General features: G+C 44.1%; 1 protein-coding gene across 1 annotated transcript; it reads right to left on the bottom strand.

The window, feature by feature from the left end:
• Positions 1-9,075: 9,075 nt before the first annotated feature.
• MAL2 (mal, T cell differentiation protein 2) lies at positions 9,076-22,865 on the bottom strand. Its single transcript, XM_065629638.1, has 4 exons — positions 22,690-22,865; positions 20,259-20,429; positions 14,840-14,998; positions 9,076-10,850 (listed from the first exon to the last, which is right to left on the bottom strand). The coding sequence occupies exons 1-4, from the start codon at positions 22,822-22,824 to the stop codon at positions 10,779-10,781; spliced, it is 537 nt and encodes a 178-aa protein (XP_065485710.1). The 5' UTR covers positions 22,825-22,865; the 3' UTR covers positions 9,076-10,778.
• Between the last annotated feature and the right edge of the window lie 282 nt (positions 22,866-23,147).

Genomic DNA, 23,147 nt, shown 5'->3' with positions numbered 1-23,147 from the left:
ATTTCAGCCTTGATGAGTGTGGCGTTTAAGGATCTCTTGACAGGTGAGTTTAAACCTCCTAGGTGAAAGGAGGACGAAAACACTGGTGACTCAGGGGAGAGCTTTTATCACAAGGCTGTTATATGACAAGGTAAAAAGGACTTCTTAGACCTTGTTTTTGGTGAAATTCTTCTCCCTCTGGCTACAGGTTTTGTTTGCATATGTTACCAGCACAATAGCATGAACTAGGAGGTCACTTGTCTCCCTTTGGATTTACATGACGTTATTGCTAAAGCCAGCAGGCTGGAAAATGGAAAGCTTTCCAGGTCTGCCTCATCTCCTGGTAAAGACAGCCCAGGAAGCTGTGCAGCCTCTGTGCTGAACACCCAGAATTCAACTGAACCCTGTGGCTACTTGCTACGCTTTAATGCATATTTGAATCAAAGATGCTCTGTGAGGGAAGCGTGTTATTGTGAACACCTCTAAAACTCTGGTGCTGGACGTCTGCCCCCTCCACCTGCCCCCACATGCTCGTATCCCTCTGGGAGAGCCATTGCTCTCATCATCAGAGTTGTCCCTCACCCTTACGGTGGCTGCTGGGTAAAGAAAAACAAAGCATAAAGGTCAGGAAAGAGCTTTAGCTAAAGACCAGGTTGGATGCTCAGCTGATGTGAGCTGGCACAGCAGGGCAAGGCGAGAGAGCTGCCCCCCAGCAGCAGGAGGGGGGTCCCAGCTTCCCACCTCCAGGACAGCTGTACATGTGCCCGGGGAAGGGGGGCACTTCAAAAGCGGCAAAGACTTCTCGCTCTCAGACAGTCTGAAAATAAACCACATTCTCATTTGTTTCAGGAAAATGCCATTAGACTGGAATTGAGAAAATTTGGTTGTAACAATACAAGCATTTTTCAGTGATGATCAAACAGCTGAAATTTTGTCTGAAAAAGACAGCGTTCTTTCAGTGTCAAAGGGATTTGTTTGGTGTGAAGGGTTAAAGATGCTATATCTAGAGCAGGAAACGTTGCCTGTCATTAAGGAAATGTAACACTTTCCTTTGAAAGACTTTTTCCATTGCTTATGATTTGCCAGGTTTTAAACCAATTAGGCTGAAATCCTCCATGCTGGTTGCTTATTTTCTGCCGAACTGTCTGGGAGAGGTTTCATCAGAAGTCATTCAATCCTTTCTAAAAGAGCAACTGGGAAAAATTGCTTTGCCTATAGTGAAAAAATAATCTTGTAACTATACTTCTAAGTAGCTACAGGTTTTGCAAGGGAAAGGCAGGTACGTGATCAGCTCCAAGGCCTCTCGAATGGGTTGGTACTCTCGAGGGTTGGTACTCGTGGCATGCCCAGCAGCAGTGTAACTCCTTGGTGACCTGAAGTCCCACAGCCCTGCTCGAGTCACTTGGAAAACCACATCCCTGTCTTCTGCCTAACACAAGTGATGAGTTGGTTAAGGCTGGCAACCGGGAAGATTAAAAAATGAGATGAAGAGTATGAAAACAGGCAGGGATGAAACACCAGCAAGGTATACTGGGGCTGAAAACACTACACAGAGGAAACTGGGATTGCATTAAGAAAAAAAAGAAGTATGGAGCAGAAGGAATGGCTGAACCAGGCTGCTACGGGAGACTGGGAACTAGAGGGTGAAAACTGTGAGTGGGATGAGGAAATGTGTGTGTGCATGAGCATGTGCATGCAGGCAGCCCAGCCCTCGCAGAGCTGTAGAAGAGAAGGTAATGAATTGGGAGAGAGAGAAAAAAGAAAAAAACAGGACAGAAAGTACCATGGGGAAAAAAAAGAAAAAATTGTGAATCTTTTTTTTCAATAACTTTGTACATATATTTAGCTTTGACAGTTAGCTTTCAGCTTGTCACTGCTTAAAAATGTGTTTGGGAAAAGTCTGAAGAGCAGTAAAAGGTAAGGAAGAACTTTGTCAGCTGACTTGTGCATCTTGTATCCATTTACTGTTCCCAAAACTCTGTATAAAAGCATGACCTGATTTTACCTTGTGTTCTTCCATTCCCTTGTGAAGGAACAGGAGCCAACACTGTCATTCAGTTGTACCAAATCAAGCAGCTCTGTTTATGCTAGCACATACTAGCTGTACCTTTTCCTAAAAATCTTAATTCGGCTGGCTTGATTTTAAACTATCAGCTGGCGCCAGGCCTCAGTCTGATGATGAACTCAGCGTTTCGGTGATGGAGCAAGGGCTGAGTCTGCAGGTGAGGCTGTATCATCCCGCAGCGGGACTTGGCCATTTAGAAGAAGTCACAAGCTGCACATACAAGCTGGCCCGTGGGTCACACCAAGGAGCCAACTACCCCACCGCTCTGCTTCCAACGGTGGGAAGGGGAGATGCTCTTTAGGAAGAAGATGTTGGGCTGGTCGTTATGTGCCCCCTTTTCTCCTAGCACTCAGTGTCCAAAACTATTGGGTTAGGAATACTAGAGGGTACATTCCTGCTTTGTCCTTTCAGCACACAGACCCATTAACTTGTCTAATCTCTTTCTGAACATGCAAATACTGTCTGCCTCCCCAGCTCCTGTGGCAGCAAGCTCCAGAGATTCCCAGCTCACCACGTAAGCAAGCACTTTCTTTTACCTCTTTTAAATAGATCTTTTGCTAGTTGCCTGAAGAGGTCCCAAGATCCCATACCAGGTTCTGGTAAACTACAGCTAGATATTTGGTTTAACCAGCACATTCCTCATTTTGTTAATCATGATAACATCCCTCCATCGTCTCTTTCACTCCAGAATTGAGTCCCAGTATTTTCAGTCTTTGTAAGGCAGCAGCTTCAACACCTCGGCCACTTTTGCTGCCCTTTAACTCTGCTACAAAAACATACCAGTTGTTTTATGTAGCAGCAACATTACACCCTGTGTCCTGTTCCTAATAACGTGCTTATGAGTTCCAACATTTTACTGACATTTTTGCTTGCCATTGCATACTGAGCTGGTGATTTCAGAGAACCATCAGCAATGGCTCTCTTTCCTAAGTTGTAACTCTCAGATCCAAGTCTGATACAGATAATTTTTTCCTAGATGCATTGCCCTGGATTTATCTATATTAAAGTTCATCTGCCACCTCTGAGCCAACTCAGTTTGGTGAAGTCCTCATGGCCTGCACATAACTTGACTGGCTGAAAGAATTTTGTATCCCCTGCAAACTGCAACGGCAGCCACTCCACGGCATGAGCTGGTTCAGCTGCCATTTTAAATGAGTTGACTTGGTTAACTTTTATAACTACGCAGGAAAAAGCAGTCCCTCCAAAATCCCCTTAAGGTGTGAAGGCTAGTTTCCAGTTCTCTAATCTAGGGGAGCTCCATGGATTTCAATCACAAATGATTTACAGAGGTCAATAAAGCCAACTGTGTCCTGCATGGAGAAGAGTGAAGGATATTGTCTCCAGCTGCCTCTTAGCTCCTCAGAAAAGGAACTTTGCTTTTTATTAGTGTCTTGGGATTGTCATTGTCCTGAAATTTGTAACATAACCATAGAGACAGAAGTATGAAGTAGTGTACGGCGCTAAGTTGTTGCTATGTCTGTTTGTAATAAAAAGATGAAAATGTGAACCCCATGCTTCCAGATGAATCACATAAGTTATAATGAGTGCTCCTAATTGCACTCCTGGGAGCTTTGCTTATTTAGAAATTAGGGCATGTAGAACTCTGAAGCATGACTGGCAAAGGACGTCCCTGGAGCAGGAGTGTACAGATGGTGCAGGGCGTCCTGTGGTAGCAGCTCCATCTGCTGGTACCCATTGATCGCTGCCTTCTAGTCACAGGCTGCAAGCAACTTCTCTTTGGAAGTCTTTTTTAACGGAAAAAAAAATCATGGTAAGTGGGAAGAAAGTAAATTCACATGAATCTCTTCTCCTGATATCCTTTCAGTCAGCAGAGGTGCTCAGATCTCTGAAAGAAACCTGCACCCTGGTGATACTGCAGCAGTTCTTCATCTGAGGAGTTTTATGTGACGTTGGCATCTCATATACCCTGCCCAACGTTGCCAGCCCTAAACCATGCACAACCCTGGAGCCAGGTGCCCTGAACTAAGGAGATTCTACAAGTGCTGGATTTTTATCTTGGAGTCTTCACACTTTCTAAGTCTGTCATAGCCACAGAAGCTATTTTTCCCTTAATGGCAGCAGCTATTCCAGCAGTAATTCATCCCATCAGCAGGATCTTTAAGAGAAACAGCAAATGACACAAGGCCAAGTAATTCGTAATACCATTTGTTTCAAAGGTCAGCTCTATTTAGTGCTGAGGGAAAATTCTGTTCCTACTTCTATTAGCGAAATTCCTCACTGGCAACTGGACCTCAAAAGAAGTTGTATAACTAAAAGAAATATTTGGCCTCTTGTTTATCATGAAAATTCTCTCTGAGGTAGCTCTGCCTTCTTCTAAGAACATTTGCTCCAGCTAAGACTCAGGCTTGTTGTTTGACAATTTCATTATTTGATATATTTACTTTCTGTTGTAGGTCAGGGACTGAACCTTGGACTTGGCCCAGGAACAGTTCTCACTGCTGTGGGTAGGTAAGGCATGTCTTAGATGACTCCTCTGTCCAAGTCCTGCTCCTTTCTGTCCCCCAGCTCACCCAGGGCCCATGGCGACTGGAGCCAGGGAGTGGAGAGGAAGAGGAGAACTACTCCCACTCTTCTTTCAGCTCCAAGAGCTGGTACCAGGCTGGGGAGCGGACCTGGGAAGTGGGGAACACTTCCCCTTCTCCTCTGCTCCTGGATTTTGAGCTAAAGCATTTGGTGATGATTCACCTTGCTCTCTCATTCCAACAGCCCAGGGCTCGAAGCTGGCCCTACAGGTTCCCCAGGGCTTCAGATCCCAGGCCAAGGCATTTACAGTTTGAAAAACAGGTATATTAAGGAGTTAAGTGATGGATTCAAAGCCAGATTTTAAACAAGGGACAAATGTAGTGAAGTACTAAGGTCTTCATGTCTTTTCCTAATCGGTAGGCCTCCCACTCCATTTCCCTGCTTGCCATAACTTTGCATGTTATCTTGCTGGGACCACCTTGAGACCACCTGTGCCCTATAGTGCTACTGAACAGTGAATCATATCCCAATATACCACATTGGTTTCTGGGTTGTCCAGCCTGTCCCGATCATGCTGCGGCTCCCTGCTTTCTTTCCAAAACCAGGGAAGAGACAGGGAGAAGATGCTTGTTGAGGTCTTACATGGCATAGAGCTGTGACCTAGCCGGGGTGTTCTCCCGGATCTAGGAGGCTGGAAATATATCCAGGTCACACAATTTGGGAATAGTGAGACCTATGATATCATTAATTACATTATTAATTTACACCAAAGTATGTTTCCTGCTTGAAAATTAATCACAAAAGAAAAACGGGTATGGCCCTTGCGTGGGACAAAAAAGAGGCAACAAAGTATTTATAGAAACAAAACACTTTTTGCCTCATTAGTTTGTCTCATAAAGCTTATTGAACCTAAAACAACACCTGTGACAAAGCAGTATTAAAAGCCAATCATTTGTGGGCACTGCAAGTAGAACTGCCCAAGCGTGTGATCAGATCACCAGGGAGCCCCAGCACCTCTGTACGGGGCAACGGGGCCGTGTTGGGTCCCGGCTCTGCAGCAAGAGGAGCACAGACGGTCCTGTTCTCTGCAAGGAACCCCCTGGGCTTGCTCCGATCTGCTGTTGACGGTGCCACACCACTGGCCCAGTGACACAGGCCACACCTTGCTGAGATGCCCAGGAAAAGGTGTTTGGATGAGGTTAAAATCTCCAACAATTAAGATTACTAGTAATGCTGCAATCACGTATATCCATCCAGGACTCAGTCCTTGCACAGGAGCCTCTCTGGAGCCAGACACAAGAGGTCTGACCCTGGACGTGCTGGGCATCAAGCGTGTGGATATTTTGTCCATAATCTCCAGAATCCTTATAGATATTTGCAATAATCCCACAGCAAGAAAGGTGTTAAAAACCACACCTAGGCATAATCTGACTTGGTCGTTGTGTTGCTTTGAAAGGTGGCTTGACAAGTTAGTTGCCAAAACTTAGCTCAGGTTTCTGAACAGAGAGGTGCCGTGTCCTGGCAGGCAATGTTTTGCTAACGCCAAGAATTTAGGGCTCAAATATGTTGTATAGGAGGAAGCAGCTGAAACCTGCAGATTCCCAAGGACATGCTTCCTCTCTTAAGATGCAGGAGGTAGATTGACACCTCCAACAGGAACGCTATGTAGCCTATTTACAATTGGATAATCAAAATTTAAGGTCGGAACACCCAGAAACTACGATGTTTGATCTAGAAATGCCAGTTTGGCATGTCAAACCTCCCTTTGACTCATAATCCTTCACAAACAGTCACTCTGCCTTGTAACCCCGTCTAACTATTTGCCAGAACGATACCACCACGGCGGAGACGGGAGCGGGACAGGTCACACTCGGTCCCGCTGTGCTGCCTCCTCCCTGCCCGCCGCGGGCAGCAGCAGGGCTGCTGGGCAGGACACGGGCCGCTCGCGGCAGAAACCAGGTTTCCTTCTTTTCCTGCTCCGCCACGGATCGCCCATGCGAGGCCTTCGGCAAACAAATTGCTCAGTGTCTCTGTGTCGCAGTTTCCCACTTGTGAAATGAGAATAGCACTTCTCTTTCCGGGAGCACCTTGAGGATAAATGCTGAGGCGCTCAGGTTAGAAGGGGGTTTAGATAAGCACCATAATGGATCAAAATAAAATTAACCCAGTCATGCTGAACTCAACTTCTAAAAAAAATATTTAAATACTTTCCATCGCTCTTTACTGATTTTAAAACATCAGATTTGCTTGTTCTTCTGGTGTTCTTCAGGTTCTTCGTGTCTCAACAAACACCCATGTCTCATGACTATTTGAACAAAACACAACTAAAAAATACGTGCTCTCACTTTCAAGCTTTTCTTTTTGTAAGAATGAAAAGAGCAATGTCCTATTCGCATGTCATTTTGAGAACTCGTGGTTCACCATTATCCACAGACAAGACCTAGGAAGCCTTTCTGTCCAACCTGGACAGCCTGGTGATGGAGTGTGAAACACACGAGGCCACTGGCGTTCAGAAACCAATTTCACGGTCTATAGATAAAAATAGAACAAAGAAGCTATCAGAGTATTAAGCTCTCTTCACATTATTTTTTCAAATTCAGATGAGCAAATGTTGAATGGCAACATTTTTTAAAGTTATAAAGCAAATGCAAAAATACAATGACTAGAGGAAGTGCAATAGGAGCCAGAGTTGTCATCTGGTTTTAGAAGTTAAAGAGGATGCTGGTCTAGTTGTTTTTCAGTGCTTTTTCTTTAGCTTTCTATGAGGGGCACAGATCTGTGTGATCACTAATTCTGCCTCTCTCCCCTTTTACAGCTGTGTTGTTACCGCTGCATTTTAAGGCAGCATTTTACAGCAGCATAAGTTGACTCACGTCAGGAGTTAGAACCGATGTACACAGCCAGAGAAATCACAAGAATCTGCAGACGGATGCTGTACATATCACTAATCACTGCAGGACTTCTGTCACTTCGGGTTACTTCCAGGCATTCAGCGAGACAGAAGCAGAGCCAGGATTCCTGTGAAGCACTTGCTGTGCATACTTTCTGAGTAAGTTCTAACAACGTTTTAGCTTTCCAAAATGTGCATTTTCATTTCTCTTTAGCAATAAGCCACAAACTGTCGCTTCTCTCGGCACCCTTTGTATGAAAGTCGCCTTAGAGTGAGCTTATTTACCAGCAGCTACTACACAGTGGTATCCAAAATACCACGAAATATTTTCTCATTCTAAGAGTAGGGACCTGCATGGTATCTTAGATATTCCTGCATCACAGCTTCACATCAAATAGAGATGTTGGATGAAAATACTATTTGGCCTCTGTGGTCTCATTCCCTTCACCATGAATTCATCCAGATAAATTATCTCCCCTATGCCCTCCCCTATACCTTCCATTCTCTGGAAAGATCTAAGCTTGTGTTCTTCAAGGTCATATGTTTGGAGGAATTTTTGTTCAGGGAAGAGCAAGATTTATTAGAATCTCCTTGCATATATCACCTATATTACCTACCACAAGGTATTTCCTGTATGTGTAATTCCTGTATCAGTATTTGCATACAGACTCTCCAGCATGCACATACCATTTCTGAGTCACACCTACCTTTTTAGCTCCCTGCATAAAGTAATACAAAATTAACTACTGGCTTTTTTTTCTTTCCCTTTTTTTGTTTGTTTTTATTTGTTTGTTTGTAAGAATGTAACTGCTTGTTCTGGTGTGTCCTTCCTTAGATCTTCCTGAAAAATACAGCAAAACTCCTTGGATACTAACAGAAAATCTCCATTCTTTCACTCTTTTTTAGCTATGAAAGCTGTTCTTCATTACTGTAGTTTTTACCTTTATCTCTTCTCTGCCCTTTGTTTGTCTTTGCTGCTTAAGAGGGAAAGTTTAGCCCTTCCTCACTATACAAACAGTTTCCATGCTACGCTAACCACACTCTGCTATCTAGACTTCCACAAGTAGCTTAAGAGACTTGAATAGCACCCATCAATCATGATCTTTACACCTTGAATTCAGAGGTTAGATACAAATGCCGACTAAACTTGGACAGCTTTTTAATCGACGTCATGTGTGGGATTCAAACTCCAGGTTTAAGCAGGGAAAAAGTTAAGATCTTTACCCACCACGCCAGCAGGCTGCAGCTGTGTCGTGCACCGCCTGTGATTCGTAGCGCACACCCCGGCTGAAGGACAAATCACACCAAAGCTCAGCGCCCATTTTCAATGTTATTGTAGCTGACCTCACTCTTCTCCTCACTAATATTCATGCTCTGTCACGTGGCAAACCGCTACACAAAGTTAACCCCAATGTAATTGTGCCTTCTCAAGAAATCTTAGCCTTAGTTTTCTGTGTCTAGCATCAGGTCAGCCGAAGTCGCAAGGTATGTTTTTTGATACACTCAAACACAGAATTAATAACCAGACTACTGTCATAAATATATTAAGTAACTTTAATGCTACTTAGCATAAGTCTTTGTTATATACTTTAATCCACATACTCCAGTGTAAATGTACTTTATACAATATTAAGTATTTTTAAAAGTATATGGCTTTAGATGAAACATTCACAAAACAAGTTTCAATGCAAGTAAAGAATTAGAAAAATCAACCAGAGTACAAAATCTTTGGGAGATAAAAATTTCAGAAAACAAGACACATGACAACATCCCACTGCAGGAATTCAGGACGACCGAGCGGTCCCAGCAGGGCTGCTGCTCTCTGCTGTGCCACCCGCAAGAACCTGCCCTGGGTCAGCAGGGACTGCAGGCACTGCTGAGGGTGGGTGGCTGCCTCCCAGGCGTCCTTGAGCCTGACAAGTTTGATAAAGCCACCTTCCCAGCAGACACTCTTGTTGGCTCGAGGAGAAGGAGCAGGCCTGGGAAAGGAGAAAGTCCTGTCTTCCCTTACCCAGCCACTGCTGGTCTCTGCAGAGCACTCAGGTGCGCTGGCCAGGTGTGGTGAGTGAGTTGTTCTACAAATGACAAGGAGCTTTTATTCTTCCAGGCAATCAATTTGGCACTATTCACATGAACAGAAATTATTTACTAGCATTATAAAAAGTTTCACCATCTGCAAAATGGCACGACTGTCAGGGAGCAGAGTGTAATGCTATAGTTTAGTTTTGTTAAAATAATTTTCTATCTATAATACCACATATCATTATACAACTGGGATATTCAAGATACCCTCAATTAAACTTCATTTGTGCCAAAAGCAAGTTCCATACTGGGCGGATTGCTTTGCATTCCACTGCTTTAAATAAGATGTTGCATAGGCACCTATCCAAATAAAAACACCTTTACTACACCGCAGGTTCAGAATGCAACAAATAACACACTGAGAGAATTGAGGTCATACATTATTCACCATTTGGTAAAATTCCATTCAAATGATATTGACTCACATAATAAGTAACAAATGCAGCACTTGAAGTAACAAAAACAAAGCTGTACTCCAATGAAGTAAAACAGTGCAAATATTCCTGTTGAACAAAAATATACCATGTATATACACACACAACACAAATGCACTGTTTTGTTTTGCAGTATAAATAGATCTGTTTAAATTAAATTTCTAAAAGTAATGAACTACTGATTGAAAGTCCCAAATAGTTTCCATCTCCTACGGAATACAGTGAGCTTCAAGGATCAGATCACCACAGCTGCACACGGTTATAAAAGAGTATCAAAAGATTTAACTGGATAGCTTTTTAAAATATTTCCTCTGTACATCAAAGTCAATAATATATATACTAAGTTGGTATCACCAAGTCAGCTTGGGCTCTGATCATGCAAACAGCAGCACACAGAAACCCTGTGACTCTGCAAGGAGCCTCCAGGCTCCACTTGTATGGAATTCACTGCAAAACCTTTCAGGCCCAACCCCAGGACTCAACGAGGGGGGAGCTCTCTAGCTGCCTGTGCAGTTAATATGTTTGTTTAGTTTCCATTTTCTTCCTATTCTGATTTAGCACTAGAATTCTATTATCTGCTAACAACACACCTGCTTATCCCTGAACTCTCTAACACCATACAATGAGTATGCTTCTAATGAGCACACGATAAAGGTAAAAACTAGAAAGGGAGGATGGAAACTTGTTTTCTGTTAAGGAAAACCTGATTAGGGCTTATTTGCATTTCAGCACTTTAAAACAGATTTTAAGAAAAGTCTTTTTGGAATTAGATTACAGCAAGTAGACAAATAGCACTTAATTTGATACGAAGTGGAACACTCGGGAATTAACCTCTCTTCAACTGCTATAGCCTCCATCGCCTTAATGCCAGGGCTGTGCTGCAACCATAACAAATTGCTGTTGCAAAGGCAAAAATCTAGAGGAGAAGCAGGGAAAAAAAAGAAGACAAAAGAAAAAAGTGAATCACACATTATATTATTCTACATTTTTTTTCTATTCTAAATGAATACAAGAACACAAATCATTCAGAAGTTACCTCCCCCAGCCAAAAAGCTTGAGCTAAAGATAGGTTTGGGATCCTCTGAAGTTTTCTTATGAACCTCTCTGTTATAACCCCATGTTATTGATTTTAACTTGCTTGCTTCAGAAGACATATTGAAATAGAATATGAAACAGAATGTCTGTGTAAGTTATCACAGAATCCCAGAATGTCAGGGATTGGAAGGGACCTCAAAAGATCATCTAGTCCAATCCCCCTGCCGGAGCAGGAACACCCAGATGAGGTTACACAGGAAGGCGTCCAGGCGAGTTTTGAATGTCTCCAAGAAGGAGACTCCACAACCTCCCTGGGCAGCCTGTTCCAGTGTCTGTCACCCTGACTGAGAAGAATTTTCTTCTCATATTTAAGTGGAACCTCTTGTGTTCCAGTTTGCACCCATTACCCTTCGTCTTACCATTTGTTGTCACCGAGAAGAGCCTGGCTCCATCCTCCTGACACTCACCCTTCATATATTTATAAACATTAATAAGATCACACCTCAGTCTCCTCCAAGCTAAAGAGCCCCAGCTCCCTCAGCCTTTCCTCATAAGGGAGATGCTCCACTCCCTTAATCATCTTTGTGGCCCTGCGCTGGACTCTCTCCAGCAGTTCCCCGTCCTTCTTGAACTGAGGGGCCCAGAACTGGACACAATATTCCAGATGAGGTCTCACCAGGGCAGAGTAGAGGGGAAGGAGAACCTCTCTCGACCTACTAACCACCCCCCTTCTAATACACCCCAGGTGCCATTGGCCTTCTTGGCCACAAGGGCCCAGTGCTGGCTCATGGTCATCCTGCTGTCCACCAGGACCCCCAGGTCCCTTTCCCCTACACTGCTCTCTAATAGGTCATTCCCCAACCTATACCGGAACCTGGGGTTGTTCTGCCCAGATGCAAGACTCTACACTTGCCCTTGTTATATTTCATTACATTTTTCCCTGCCCAACTCTCCAGCCTGTCCAGGTCTCTGGATGGCAGCACAGCCCTCTGGCGTGTCAGCCACCCCTCCCAGCTTGGTGTCATCAGCAAACTTGCTGACAGTGCACTCTACTCCCTCATCCAAGTCATTGATGAATATATTGAATAGTATTCGTCCCAGAACTGACCCTTGAGGCACTCCACTAGATACAGGCCTCCAACCAGACTCCGCCCCATTGACCACGACTCTCTGGCTTCTTTCCTTCAGCCAGATCACAGTCCAAAAGTTACGGCACAAAGTAATCATGTGTGTATGTACACCATGCATTTCAGTTCTCTTATCTAGACTCATCAAACATTAATCTCCGATTTGTTTCCAAGTGAATGCCTGTACCAGCAAACAAGGAAGAGGACACCCCTCTCAGCAGCAGAACGCTCCTACTTGCAGAAAGACAGAACCGGTTTCCAATCTGGCCTCCTAGACCAGATACCCAGCCATCAGAACACCTTCCTGAGCAACGCCAGGAAGCTGCTATTGCATAAGAACAAAACTGAATCGATTTGAACTGAAGGTCATGCCACAGCAAACTTAAATATATAACATAAACCAGAAGGAAGAAATGAGAAACTAAACTGCTGAAAAAAGGTTTCTCATATTGTCCACCGCTAACTGTGGATTCTGTCTTTTAGAATATAAGAATTCGATCATGTCATAACAACCTACCCCCTGCTTTCCATACAAGTATTAATTTGACAATTAAAGTTTTGAACAGATGCTACACCATAGAACTATCACCCATATAAAATGAACATATATATTTTTAATCACAGTACACAAAAGTAATTGAAAAGACAAAATGTTAGCAACCTTTCATTTTTCTCCATGTAGATCACATGACTTTTAATGAAGTGTTTCAAAGGATTACAATTTTTTCTCTATATGTCCTGACTTTCTGTATTATATACTTTTGGAAAAAATTCAAAGACACTAAAGACTACAGTTATCTGATTCACCATTTCCCAGCACCTCTTAATTAAAAATATTGAGACAAGTTATGAAAAAGTCTCCTTCTCCCCTATCTTGACAGGGATTTGAGGGGTTGGAAGAACTGAAATGTCCCTAGGAAAAATAGCATGGAAACAGGAAAGTGTCTCTTGGAGTCCCCCAGTATTCTATTTTCAGATAAAATTACTGAAATGACCATATAGTCAGGGTGATCTGAACACAGCAAACAAGGATTGAAGAGCTACACTTAAGGGTAGAATTTGAGATACTTGCTTAGTATAAAAATCTCCCTTAGTTCAGATACAGCTATGAGACAGAAACGGTGTGGCCAGCAGGACCAGGGCAGTGACTGTCGCCCTGTACTCGGCACTGGTGAGGCCACATCTCCAATCCTGTGTTCAGTTTTGGGCCCCTCACTACAGGAAAGACATTGAGGTGCTGGAGAGAGTTCAGAGAAGGGCAATGAAACTGGTGAGGGGCCTGGCGCACAAGTCTGATGAGGAGCGGCTGCGGGAACTGGGGCTGTTCAGCCTGGAGAAAAGGAGGCTGAGGGGAGACCTGATCGCTGTCTGCAACTGCCTGAAAGGAGGGTGTAGCGTGGAGGGGGTTTGTCTCTTCTCCCAAGTAGCAAATGACAGGACAAGATGAAATGGCCTCAAGTTGCACCAGGGGAGGTTCAGATTGGATATTAGGAAAAAATTATTCACTGAAAGGATTGTCCAGGGAAGTGGTTGAGCCACCATTGCTGAAGTATTTGAAAGACGTGTAGATGTGGCACTTAGCAACATGGCTTAGTGGTGGACTTGGCAGTGTGAGGATTCAATGATCTGAAAGGTCTTTTCCAAACTATATGATTCTATGCCTTGTGCCACACTGGCCATACGGGGATGAGATGTGCTTGATCGTGTTACTGGCGAGTGGGTAATGGTGAAGCATGCTGGACTTGGAGGCTGATGTGCCCACCTCACCCCTTGAGAGACTGGCTTGCCAAAGCAAAAGGCCTTGCCTTTTTATTCTACTCTTGCAGAGAGAATGTGAACCTTACACCTTAGGTTCACCTGTTTTTATCTTAAGATGAACTGAAGGTGTTTACTGTGCACAATTTATGGTGTATTTAGTTTTAAGGACAACAGATACCCAGAGAAGGTTTTAGAAGCTTAATAATTATATACAGTTGCCCGAGGTATGCAAGACCCTCTGGATGGTACAAAAAAAAATAACAGCAGTAGTTTCAGTTCTTTAAATTAAGCCTACTGGCACACCTCTACTTGCCCCTCAGCAGTCCAGCCAGGGAGAAAGCTGGAGCCTAGTGTATGTGTTCTGACTCAGCTATGCACACTCACATCACCAGATACAGTGATTCAGTGATGATGCAACTACAGTGAAGAAAAAAAACAGTCTGAGCTTTGCCTATCAATAAAAGCACTCTAATCCTTTACATAAGAGACAGCAGGGCCCTTATAGATAACTTTTATGCCTGATGTAATATGTACATATCTGGAGATTCACAAGGAGCTAGTCCAAGGTCTTTCCCCATGACATGTTCAAGACTATCTAAATTGTACCAAAAAAGCAACTGAAAGTTTGAATACAGGCTCGAAATTCACACCTGATGCTTTGATGAAGGCTCAGTTATCTTTTTCTACTGTTCTAATACCCAACATTGCTTTTACAAAATATCTTGTCTAAAAATCATAAGCAGTAGTGATTGTATATTTAAAACACTGCAGTGAAGAGCAGCAACTGAGCACTTATTGCATCAGCTTACTCCAATATTCTTTGCTTGTCACTGTGAGACACTATTTGCTACTATCAAAGACAATCCTTTCTCTCACAGCTCCTCTTTCTATTCCAGCTTGCTGTTAAGTTCCCAAGTTGAATGATTGGCTATAAGGGCTTACAGCAGACTTCTGTTCCCCAGATGCAAATACATGAAATACATACCGAGGCTGCTATGCTTATGTTATATTCATGATCACCTAGAATCTTCTCTTGTGTGGTGGAATTGAATCCACGAGGAAAGTGATGCAGAGATGTAGTTGCTGCTTGCAGTAGAAAAGCTCCAAAATAAAAGACAAATGTAGCCCCATGGAAAAGAAAATCCTGAAAAGCAAATTACAGAATCAGTCTGGGCTGCAGTACATATCTAATTCTTCTCATCTCAGTGCAAATGAAACCCAATACTGAAACATGAAACAAGCACTGATAACAATAACTTGAGATAAGCACTGTTAAATCCATCAGAAAGCTTAACCTGGACATGTTTTCACAGCTGCTTGAAATTATAAGCAACTCACTAACATAATTAGTGATAAAGGACAACTCTCCATCTCTCCAAACCCTACACTCTTTCAAATTAAGAGGCATGTGCTCATCTATATGTACATATGGTGACCTTTTAGATCACTTTGAAGCTATTAGAGTTTACAGAACTCTCACCTTCATATGGCTTAGATAAAAAATAAAGGACATAACAGGCCAACTTTATCACAATTTAAGCAGCACAATACAAGCTTGCAGTCTCCCAAATCCCTTCTCAGCTACAACCTGAGCTCCAGAAGTCACCCCTCCATACTTACATTTTGCTTCTGTAAACGCCCAGAAACACCTCAGCCTTGACACAGCTGAAGTTTACTTTGTGATACAATCAGAATCCAAGAACTGAGGCATTTCCTCAACTCTCTCTGACTTGGTTCTACCCAAAATACAGCAATCTAGAAGTACTTCATCATATTGTGGAATAAAACGCCCAAGACTTGAGAGGACAGGAGTTAGGATTTACTTTAAATATGCTTCTCTCCTGGCCTTCTCTGGGCGATTGCCTCCTCTGTGGTGAATGCGAGCTGAACACAAGGTTTAAACATCTAACTCTCATTTCTGAATTCTATTACTGGAGCACATGAAAAAGCAGCTCTGGTGCCTAAATCTCTTTGCAGGTTGTATTTCAGAGTCCAGTGTTTCACGCAGCAAGATCCAAGACATGTTCCAGTACAGTTTCAGAATGTCTAAAATATTCTTCCAACATCATCTTCTGTTGTTGCATCTGCAAAGCTGACATCTGCACTGCACTCGTTTCCTGAGTCCCTACACCATATCCTTTGTGCCTATACCTGTGCAGATCTGCAAAATCCATAGACATACTTTTAAAAATTATTCACAAGTACACATATGCTTTTTGATGATATCCACATTATAAAGTCTCCAGCACTAATGAATTCTTTATGCACTTTTAATTCATTTGAGTGCAATGGCCTAGCAGTATGCCAAGAGAGAGATCCCAGGGCACACGAGGTGTGAGTCCATCACAACAGCAGACAGCACTTGTGTGCACTAGAAATTACTGTGCAACATCTACCGCCTGTCTGAAATCATAAGAGAGTGTGCTGCATCTCCCTGTTTAGTGGAAAAAAGTTTCTTCATAGACATAAGATTTTTCTTTTTATTGAAAGAATTTACTTTTCAAACTTATTGGTTGTTCCATATTTGATAGCACCTAAAGACACTTAAATCACACCTTAGTCAGTTTTGCTAAGTTACAATATAAGCTGCTACTACAGTTTCCCATTCCACTTAAGTCAGGAAATAATCTTCTCTTAATTAAGAAGCATTTGATCATGTGAGGTTAGGTTATAAAGTGTTCTGCTTTTCTTAATGACTGCTAATTACTGGGAATCCAAGTTTCTGCAAAACATCAGCAACAGTTCCCAACTTCTGTTTTTCCATCCTGGCTGAGCTGTTGTTTTTTTTTTTTCCTTTTTTTAAAAAAAACCAATTACTTCCTCTTGGAGTATCACCAGGAGGCCCCACTGGCATCAACAAAACTGAGAAGGGGGCAGCGGGTGGCTTCCTGACCTAGCTGGGTAAAATCATAGAGTGTCCTGAGTCGGAAGGGACCCACAGGGATCGTCGAGTCCAACTCCTGTCCCTGCAAATGACAACCCCACAGTTCACACCATGTGTCTGAGGGCCTTGTCCAGTCTCTTCTTGAACACTGTCAGGCTGGGGCCGGGACACCTCCCTGGGGAGCCTGTTCCAGTGCTTCGGCACCCTCTGCGTGAAGAACCTTTTCCTAACATCCAACCTAAACCTTCCCTGGCATCTGGGGAGCCTTTACATTCCAGGCTTGCCAGATCTCAAGCTTTGGGTACAAGACACAGTCCCTCAGTCTCCAGTTCAGCTGTAACCTCTCTGCCTCATAGAAAAAAACCAAACAGTGGACCTACTCGAGCATGAGACAGCTTGCTCCAGCTGGCAGACACACACACATCTTCTGTGCTACCGCCTATGTGCACCGTGTCAGACTGCGTGTAGGTGCGCGTTCAGTGTGACAACTACCTGAGCCCGTATCAGGGCCTGGCATACCCGTTTCATAGCACAGGATTCCAAAAACTTGAAAGGTCTGCGTAAATCCCTCGGTCATCAAGGACATGCAGTATTCGTGGCAGCTATATAGGTAGTGTGCAACTGTGTCAGCCGTAGCAGCTGTACACTTTCGGCACCGCTGCTCATGAGGAGCACGAACAGCTCCACGAGGAAGACGGTGCTGACCGTGTACAGGAGAGGTGTTGTCAGAAGACAAACTCTTTCATTTCCTTCATTCTTCTGCCATACCCTGTAATTTCCTCCTCCTGGCAGCAATTACAGTGAAGCTACATAGCATCAGTAAGGTTTCACATTCGTATGGTTATGGTTTTGTGACCAAAAAAAGCCAAGCTCTTATGAGAGAGGGTTTTCTGTTTTCTAGTAACTGTTAGCATGGTGTCTAACTCCCCCTTGCCTCCACACTTGCATAATCATTGAAACCTCACACAAAGTGCATGTAAAACACTACCAGATCTGGATGGTATGTTGGGTCACATCTAATTTTGTAAATGAGTGTGTTGTGAGTCAGGCTGTAAAGGACAGTATTTGTCATACCATCTGGTTTAATACAGTGATTTACAGTGATGTACCTCCATAAGGTCCATATTTCCCTCCATCTTTTCACTGTGTAGCATCTTATTTTTTTAAGTACCTTTATTAGTACCAATGGAGCTACTTATGACATAAGGTATTACTAAATGCAGGGCTGCCAGAATCCCACGCTATTTTTCAAACTTGCATTTAAATTTCTGGAGTCTTAAACCACATTTGCCCATGAATCTCTACATGAAGCTGTAGTACTCCGATATAGCTAAGCCATGACTGTTCCCATTTTTGACCCAAACTAGTGAGCTGTAGTTTCTGAGTTCCACTGTAAATTTAATTTGTGAAATAGCAAAAACTATGTGTTTATCTAAATATAGACCAACCTAAAACAAACAGGCACACCTTCTGATTTTATAGCAATAAAAATAGTTTTAGTGTTTCTAGTAATTATTTGCGACAGAAGGTAAAAAATCCTTGTGAAGTGCTGCTAAGGAGCTCAGTGCCAACAAGTTACAAACCATTTAGGTACCTGAAAAAAGTTGCCAAATGATCTATCTAGGGTTATTTTTGCTGACAGCTGGAAGGCGCTGGATTTCAGCTACCACAGTAGAGGTAAAACAATTCACTCTGCATTTATTAAAGATGTTGACTTAGTTATGACAGCTTTTTAGATTAAGTTACAGAGTTCCACAGATGCAGCTTTTATACAAGTCATGTAGCAACTTCCTGACATAGGAAGTTTTTCAGTAATTTATCATATGCAAGGGGACAAAATGAACAGTACAACAAATCACTGCCAGCATCAAGTAGTCAATGCATAAGACACACACGATTGCTGTAAGATGAACATTTGTATAGCTTTTTCAATCTAAAAAAGGCTATGCCCTCACCCAGCAACTCTTAAATATATGCGTGATTGTAAATCGGCAAACAGTTTCAATGAAACCCAAGACACTATTAATTTACTTAAGTTATGTACATGCTCAAGGGCTTTGTTGCATCATAATTTGTGAGGATGTCGCAGCCTAAGTCCCTGTAAAGGTCTCTGTAATTGTAACTCATTATTAGCCTAATTACTGCCTATATCGTGTCAGAAAGCTGACACTGTATGTGTATATATTCTCTATTGAAGTGCTAAAGTTTGTTTTAATAGAATACAGTCCATTACCACTGATGGGTTTTGAAGTTATCAGTTAGAGCCCTGAATTCATGGAGCTCCATGATTTGCTTTAAAGACCTTTTGTTTCAAGGGGCTGCCTGTAAATAACTTGAACCAATAAATAACCACGGATGTTGATACTGAAGCATGAAATTCCAGCTATGATCAAGGAAGGTGTTAATAGGAAAACTAAGTCACAAAGGAGGAAGGAGAGGGTGATCAGCAGTTACAAACAGCCATACTTTAGTATTTTAGAAGTTCTTGTCCTTCTGGAAGATTCTTTGGAAATTCCCATTCTGATCACAGTTTTGCCACCTCTTATTCACTTCCAGTAACAAGAGAGAGTGATACCATCTTGTGCTCAAGTACTTGAGCACTAAAAACCCAAAGTAAAAAACAGTTCATGACAACAAAGCTGTACGTAAATCAGCAGTCAACAACCTGAGGTTTCCATGCAGTTGGTAAAAACTGGAGCCACGAGCTTCCCTCTTTTAGTAGGAAGGTACAGTCTGTGAGAACTACTGGCACAAGCCATAACACCCCATTACAGCAAGAATCAAGTCTTGTCTTCACAATGAAGAAAAGCTGAGCAGAGTATAACGATATCTGTAGTCTCACCAGGCTTCCTCTAAGAAATATAAACGTTAAGTCTCCTAAGAAGAAGTTAAGCTATATCAGACCGCAGGCTATGCAGTCTTTGACTACCTAAGGACCAACAGCCACTTGCCAATGCTGCCCTAGCTTTAAGGAACTGACATCGAAAGTCAGCAGAAGACTCTCTCAGAACTGGAGGAAAGTTCCTGGGTGCTTTAGTCCAGTCTGTGCTACCTCAGACAACCACATCACACAACGTCTTCACAAACGTATCACTTCCTTTACAATATTAGACGTATCTTTCTAACTCCCATTATTTACAGAGTCTTACTACCACTTCTCTAATAGTCAGAAGATATTTTCTCATCTCCAGTCCACAATTATTTCTGGCCATTTAAACCAACTTCTCGTCATGCCTTGTTAAACTGGTCCTCTCTCTGCTATTGCTGCATTTTATGTGCTCACAGGAGACAATTATATTCAGCCAGACTCTTCCAGTCTCCATCACAAAACAGGTCCTGTATTTCCTCCATCATCCTTGTAGCCCTACTCTTTTGTTTTCTAGTTTTGAATTCTTCCATTTTGAAAAACTTTCCACTAAAACAGAAGTCCAGACATGAAGACTTAGAATCACTACTTCTCATGAAACTATTTTCAGCTCATAAAACAAAGGGAATCCTTACATAAAGAAAAAATTCTTACCGTTTGGTTCCAGTTGACAGCAATTCTATTTGCATAACCGAAGAGGAACACACAGAGGAACACAATGGACAGGAACCACGCAGTGACCGCTACAAACATCACCCATCCCTGCAGCAGCGGCAGCGGAACTCCAGTAGCAGCTACCAAAATCCAGACTATCGTTCCAAACAGCTGCAAGGAAAGGAATACAAATGATGAGCTGAGAGAGAACTTTCATTCAGTCCTTCTTGCTTAAGAACTAATATCACACATCAATGCGTCCTCAGATAACTTTAAGGAAACAAGAGGAAACACTTCAAAAGCAATTAGAGGACCCAAGTGCCGTTCTCAGAACTCATAGGCACTAAGTGGTGGTAAGATGAAGCCACTCTGAAATTCTTAAAAGCTCTTAAGATAATCTTGAAAATGGGATTTACAAATGCAGGTGACTTGTGTACTGCTGCTGAAAATCTTAGCCTTACTGTCATTTTGAGGGAAATATAAGAAATGTGAAAACATGGTTCACACACACAAATCTCTCTCTATATACTAAAGTTAACATCACAAGAATGTACATCAGATTTGGATTAAATGCCATAGGGTTTAGTTTTGTAGTCCTAATCAGATGAGATACTGAAAAGTGATGAAACTGCATCCTCTTTTTCAATACCTTTGTAATAAAAAGCTGGAAGAGAACACATTAAGCAATAAAGCGAAATAGAAAACTAGAATATAGAATAAGGCAAGTTGTAAATTATGTTATAACGACTGGAAAAACATACAGCTTTCCAGAATTATCATAACCTGGTGAAAAATTCATCACTGCCAACTTTCTCTTCAGCACGCTGATCACAGTGAATGAGTGGGGGGGGATGCTGTGCTATGATGGGCTGATGGAGAATTTACGTACTCTGAGGTTTGCCTGCTTTAATCAGCTCTTGGCCTAAGGAAGGGTACTATCCCTCCCTGCAAATCTTGCCTCTTCATAAAATGGATAAGTAGAGAAAATTGAAATTGCTATCTGAAGTATGTTCATTTTTTACGGAAAGATTTAACTTCATAATCCAGCCTGCTGTTTAGGGACAGCTACAATCAATTTCCAAGAAAGCTACTACTTCCCTGTTTAAATCCTAGAGATTTACAACTACAAGTCAGAGCATACGCTCTCAGATTCAGAGAACTTCCTTTTGAATCAAGGTTGTATGCGAGATGCTTTTCAAAAGATGCCTGCTATAAAATTAGTTGGTTCCTCTCGTGTTATGTTGCAGCAGCATATATGTAAAGATGCATTGCTAAGCTCAGTTCAGAACTCTCAAGGGTTTACGTATAAGCCTTCAGGTTGTTCTCTCGGGTTCCTAACTGCAATGAAGAATCAAACTTTCTCTAGTTTCACACGGCTGCAAGTGCAAGTGTGTTGCTCAGAGACCAGACAGTGATGGGCAGTGAAGAAGCAGAAAGGATAGAAGAAAGTGTCTGTTAAATAAAAAGCTGACACATGTGGAATGTTTTCAGTATTCTGAACGTGCAACCCCGTAGGGTTCTTTAAAAATTAATTTAGAAATCCACTGCAGACTGCTCATCTCAGTGCCCGCTGTTGTGCCATTTCCCTCATGCCACACCTGTCCCCTTCAGCTTGGCTATCAGATGTATAATAGGTTGGCCAACCTAATTAATCTTTTGTCCCTACTGACTCAGGGCCTGATTTAGCACCTGGACTTGTGCTCTGAGCTCTTCGCTCGGGTGCAGTTTTGTGATCTATCTCACAGGCTGGGACCCAAGCAGTATCCAGCTCTGCCCTCAAGAAAAAAAAAAACCATAATAAAATCAGATGAGTTCTGCCAAGTTGTTTGCTTGTTTGTTCTCCTACTAACTAGTGCCACGGGTCTGCAGAGCCTCATACTCAGCCGTAGCTCAAAGGTGCGCAGCCCTGCGAGCACCAGCGAGGTCTCTCACACACACGAAACTAAACGCGCTTGTCGGCGCCCACGCAGGGCCCGGACCACGCACACGGGCGCAGGACAGGGTAGCTCCCTGGGGTGGGTGTTCGGGTCAGGGGCTCTGTGTGGCCCACGGGCCTCCACAGCTTCAACAAGCCCGTGAGACCCATCTCTGCGGGCCCGCGCGGCCCGAGCTGAGCGAACCCGCCGGGACACGCCCGAGGGAGCGGGAGCGGGTCCGGGTCCGGGTCCCGCCCGGCACAGCGCTGCGTCCCAGACCCGGGGCCGGAGCGGGGCAGCCCGGGGCTCCCCCCCGCCGCAGCCCCGGCCGCCCGCACCTTTCGCACTCACAAAATGGCAGGTGAGGAGCGCGGCGGGCGCGGCGCTGGCGCTCGGCCGGCCCCGGGCAGAGGCACCGCCGCCTCCGCGGGAAGGAGCGGGCGCAGGGCAGCGGGCAAGGCGCGGGAAGGCCGGTGGCCGCCCGACCCGTCCCGTCCCGTCCCCCCCGCACTCACGATCTCCAGGAAGATGACGGCTCCCGAGTAGGTGCGCAGGATCTCCAGGCCGGAGGGCAGAGTGACCCGCGGCGGGGGGAAGTAGGCAGCGGGGTTGGGAGGCGGCGGCATGGACGAGGCTCCCCCGGGCAACATGTTGCTGCGGTGGCTGCTGCTGCTGCCGAGCGCGGAGCGGAGCGGACCGCCGAGCCGCGGGCAGGTGGGCGAGGAGGAGGCGGCGGAGGAGGGAGCAGGTGCGGGCGAGCCCGTGCGCACCGCCTCGGCCGCCTCCTCCCGCCCGCCCCGCGGCCGGGCCCGCCCCGCCGCCTCGCCCGGGCCCGGGCGGCCGTCCCCGGGGTGCTGGGCGCCCGACCTGCCCCGCCTCACCGCCCTAGGCGGAGGCCGCGGCGGGGCGGGCGGGCACGGGCGGTCTGTGCCGGCCGAGCGCTGTGCCGGTGGTGGGGCGGCCGTGCCCCCCG

This window comes from Caloenas nicobarica, chromosome 2 (genome assembly GCF_036013445.1).
Source record: "Caloenas nicobarica isolate bCalNic1 chromosome 2, bCalNic1.hap1, whole genome shotgun sequence".
In the NCBI taxonomy this organism is placed as follows: domain Eukaryota; kingdom Metazoa; phylum Chordata; class Aves; order Columbiformes; family Columbidae; genus Caloenas; species Caloenas nicobarica.
Note: the sequence above shows the minus strand (reverse complement) of the source record. Positions and strands in the feature narration are given on the sequence as shown.

Excerpts from the sequence above, each read along its gene's own strand:
- MAL2 (XM_065629638.1), bottom strand. The coding sequence starts at position 22,824 with ATGTTGCCCGGGGGAGCCTCGTCCATGCCGCCGCCTCCCAACCCCGCT. Across the intron at positions 20,430-22,689 it reads CCGTCATCTTCCTGGAGATC|CTGTTTGGAACGATAGTCTG; the intron begins GTGAGTGCGGGG and ends CTTTCCTTGCAG. Across the intron at positions 14,999-20,258 it reads CTGTCAACTGGAACCAAACG|GATTTTCTTTTCCATGGGGC; the intron begins GTAAGAATTTTT and ends TTTGCTTTTCAG.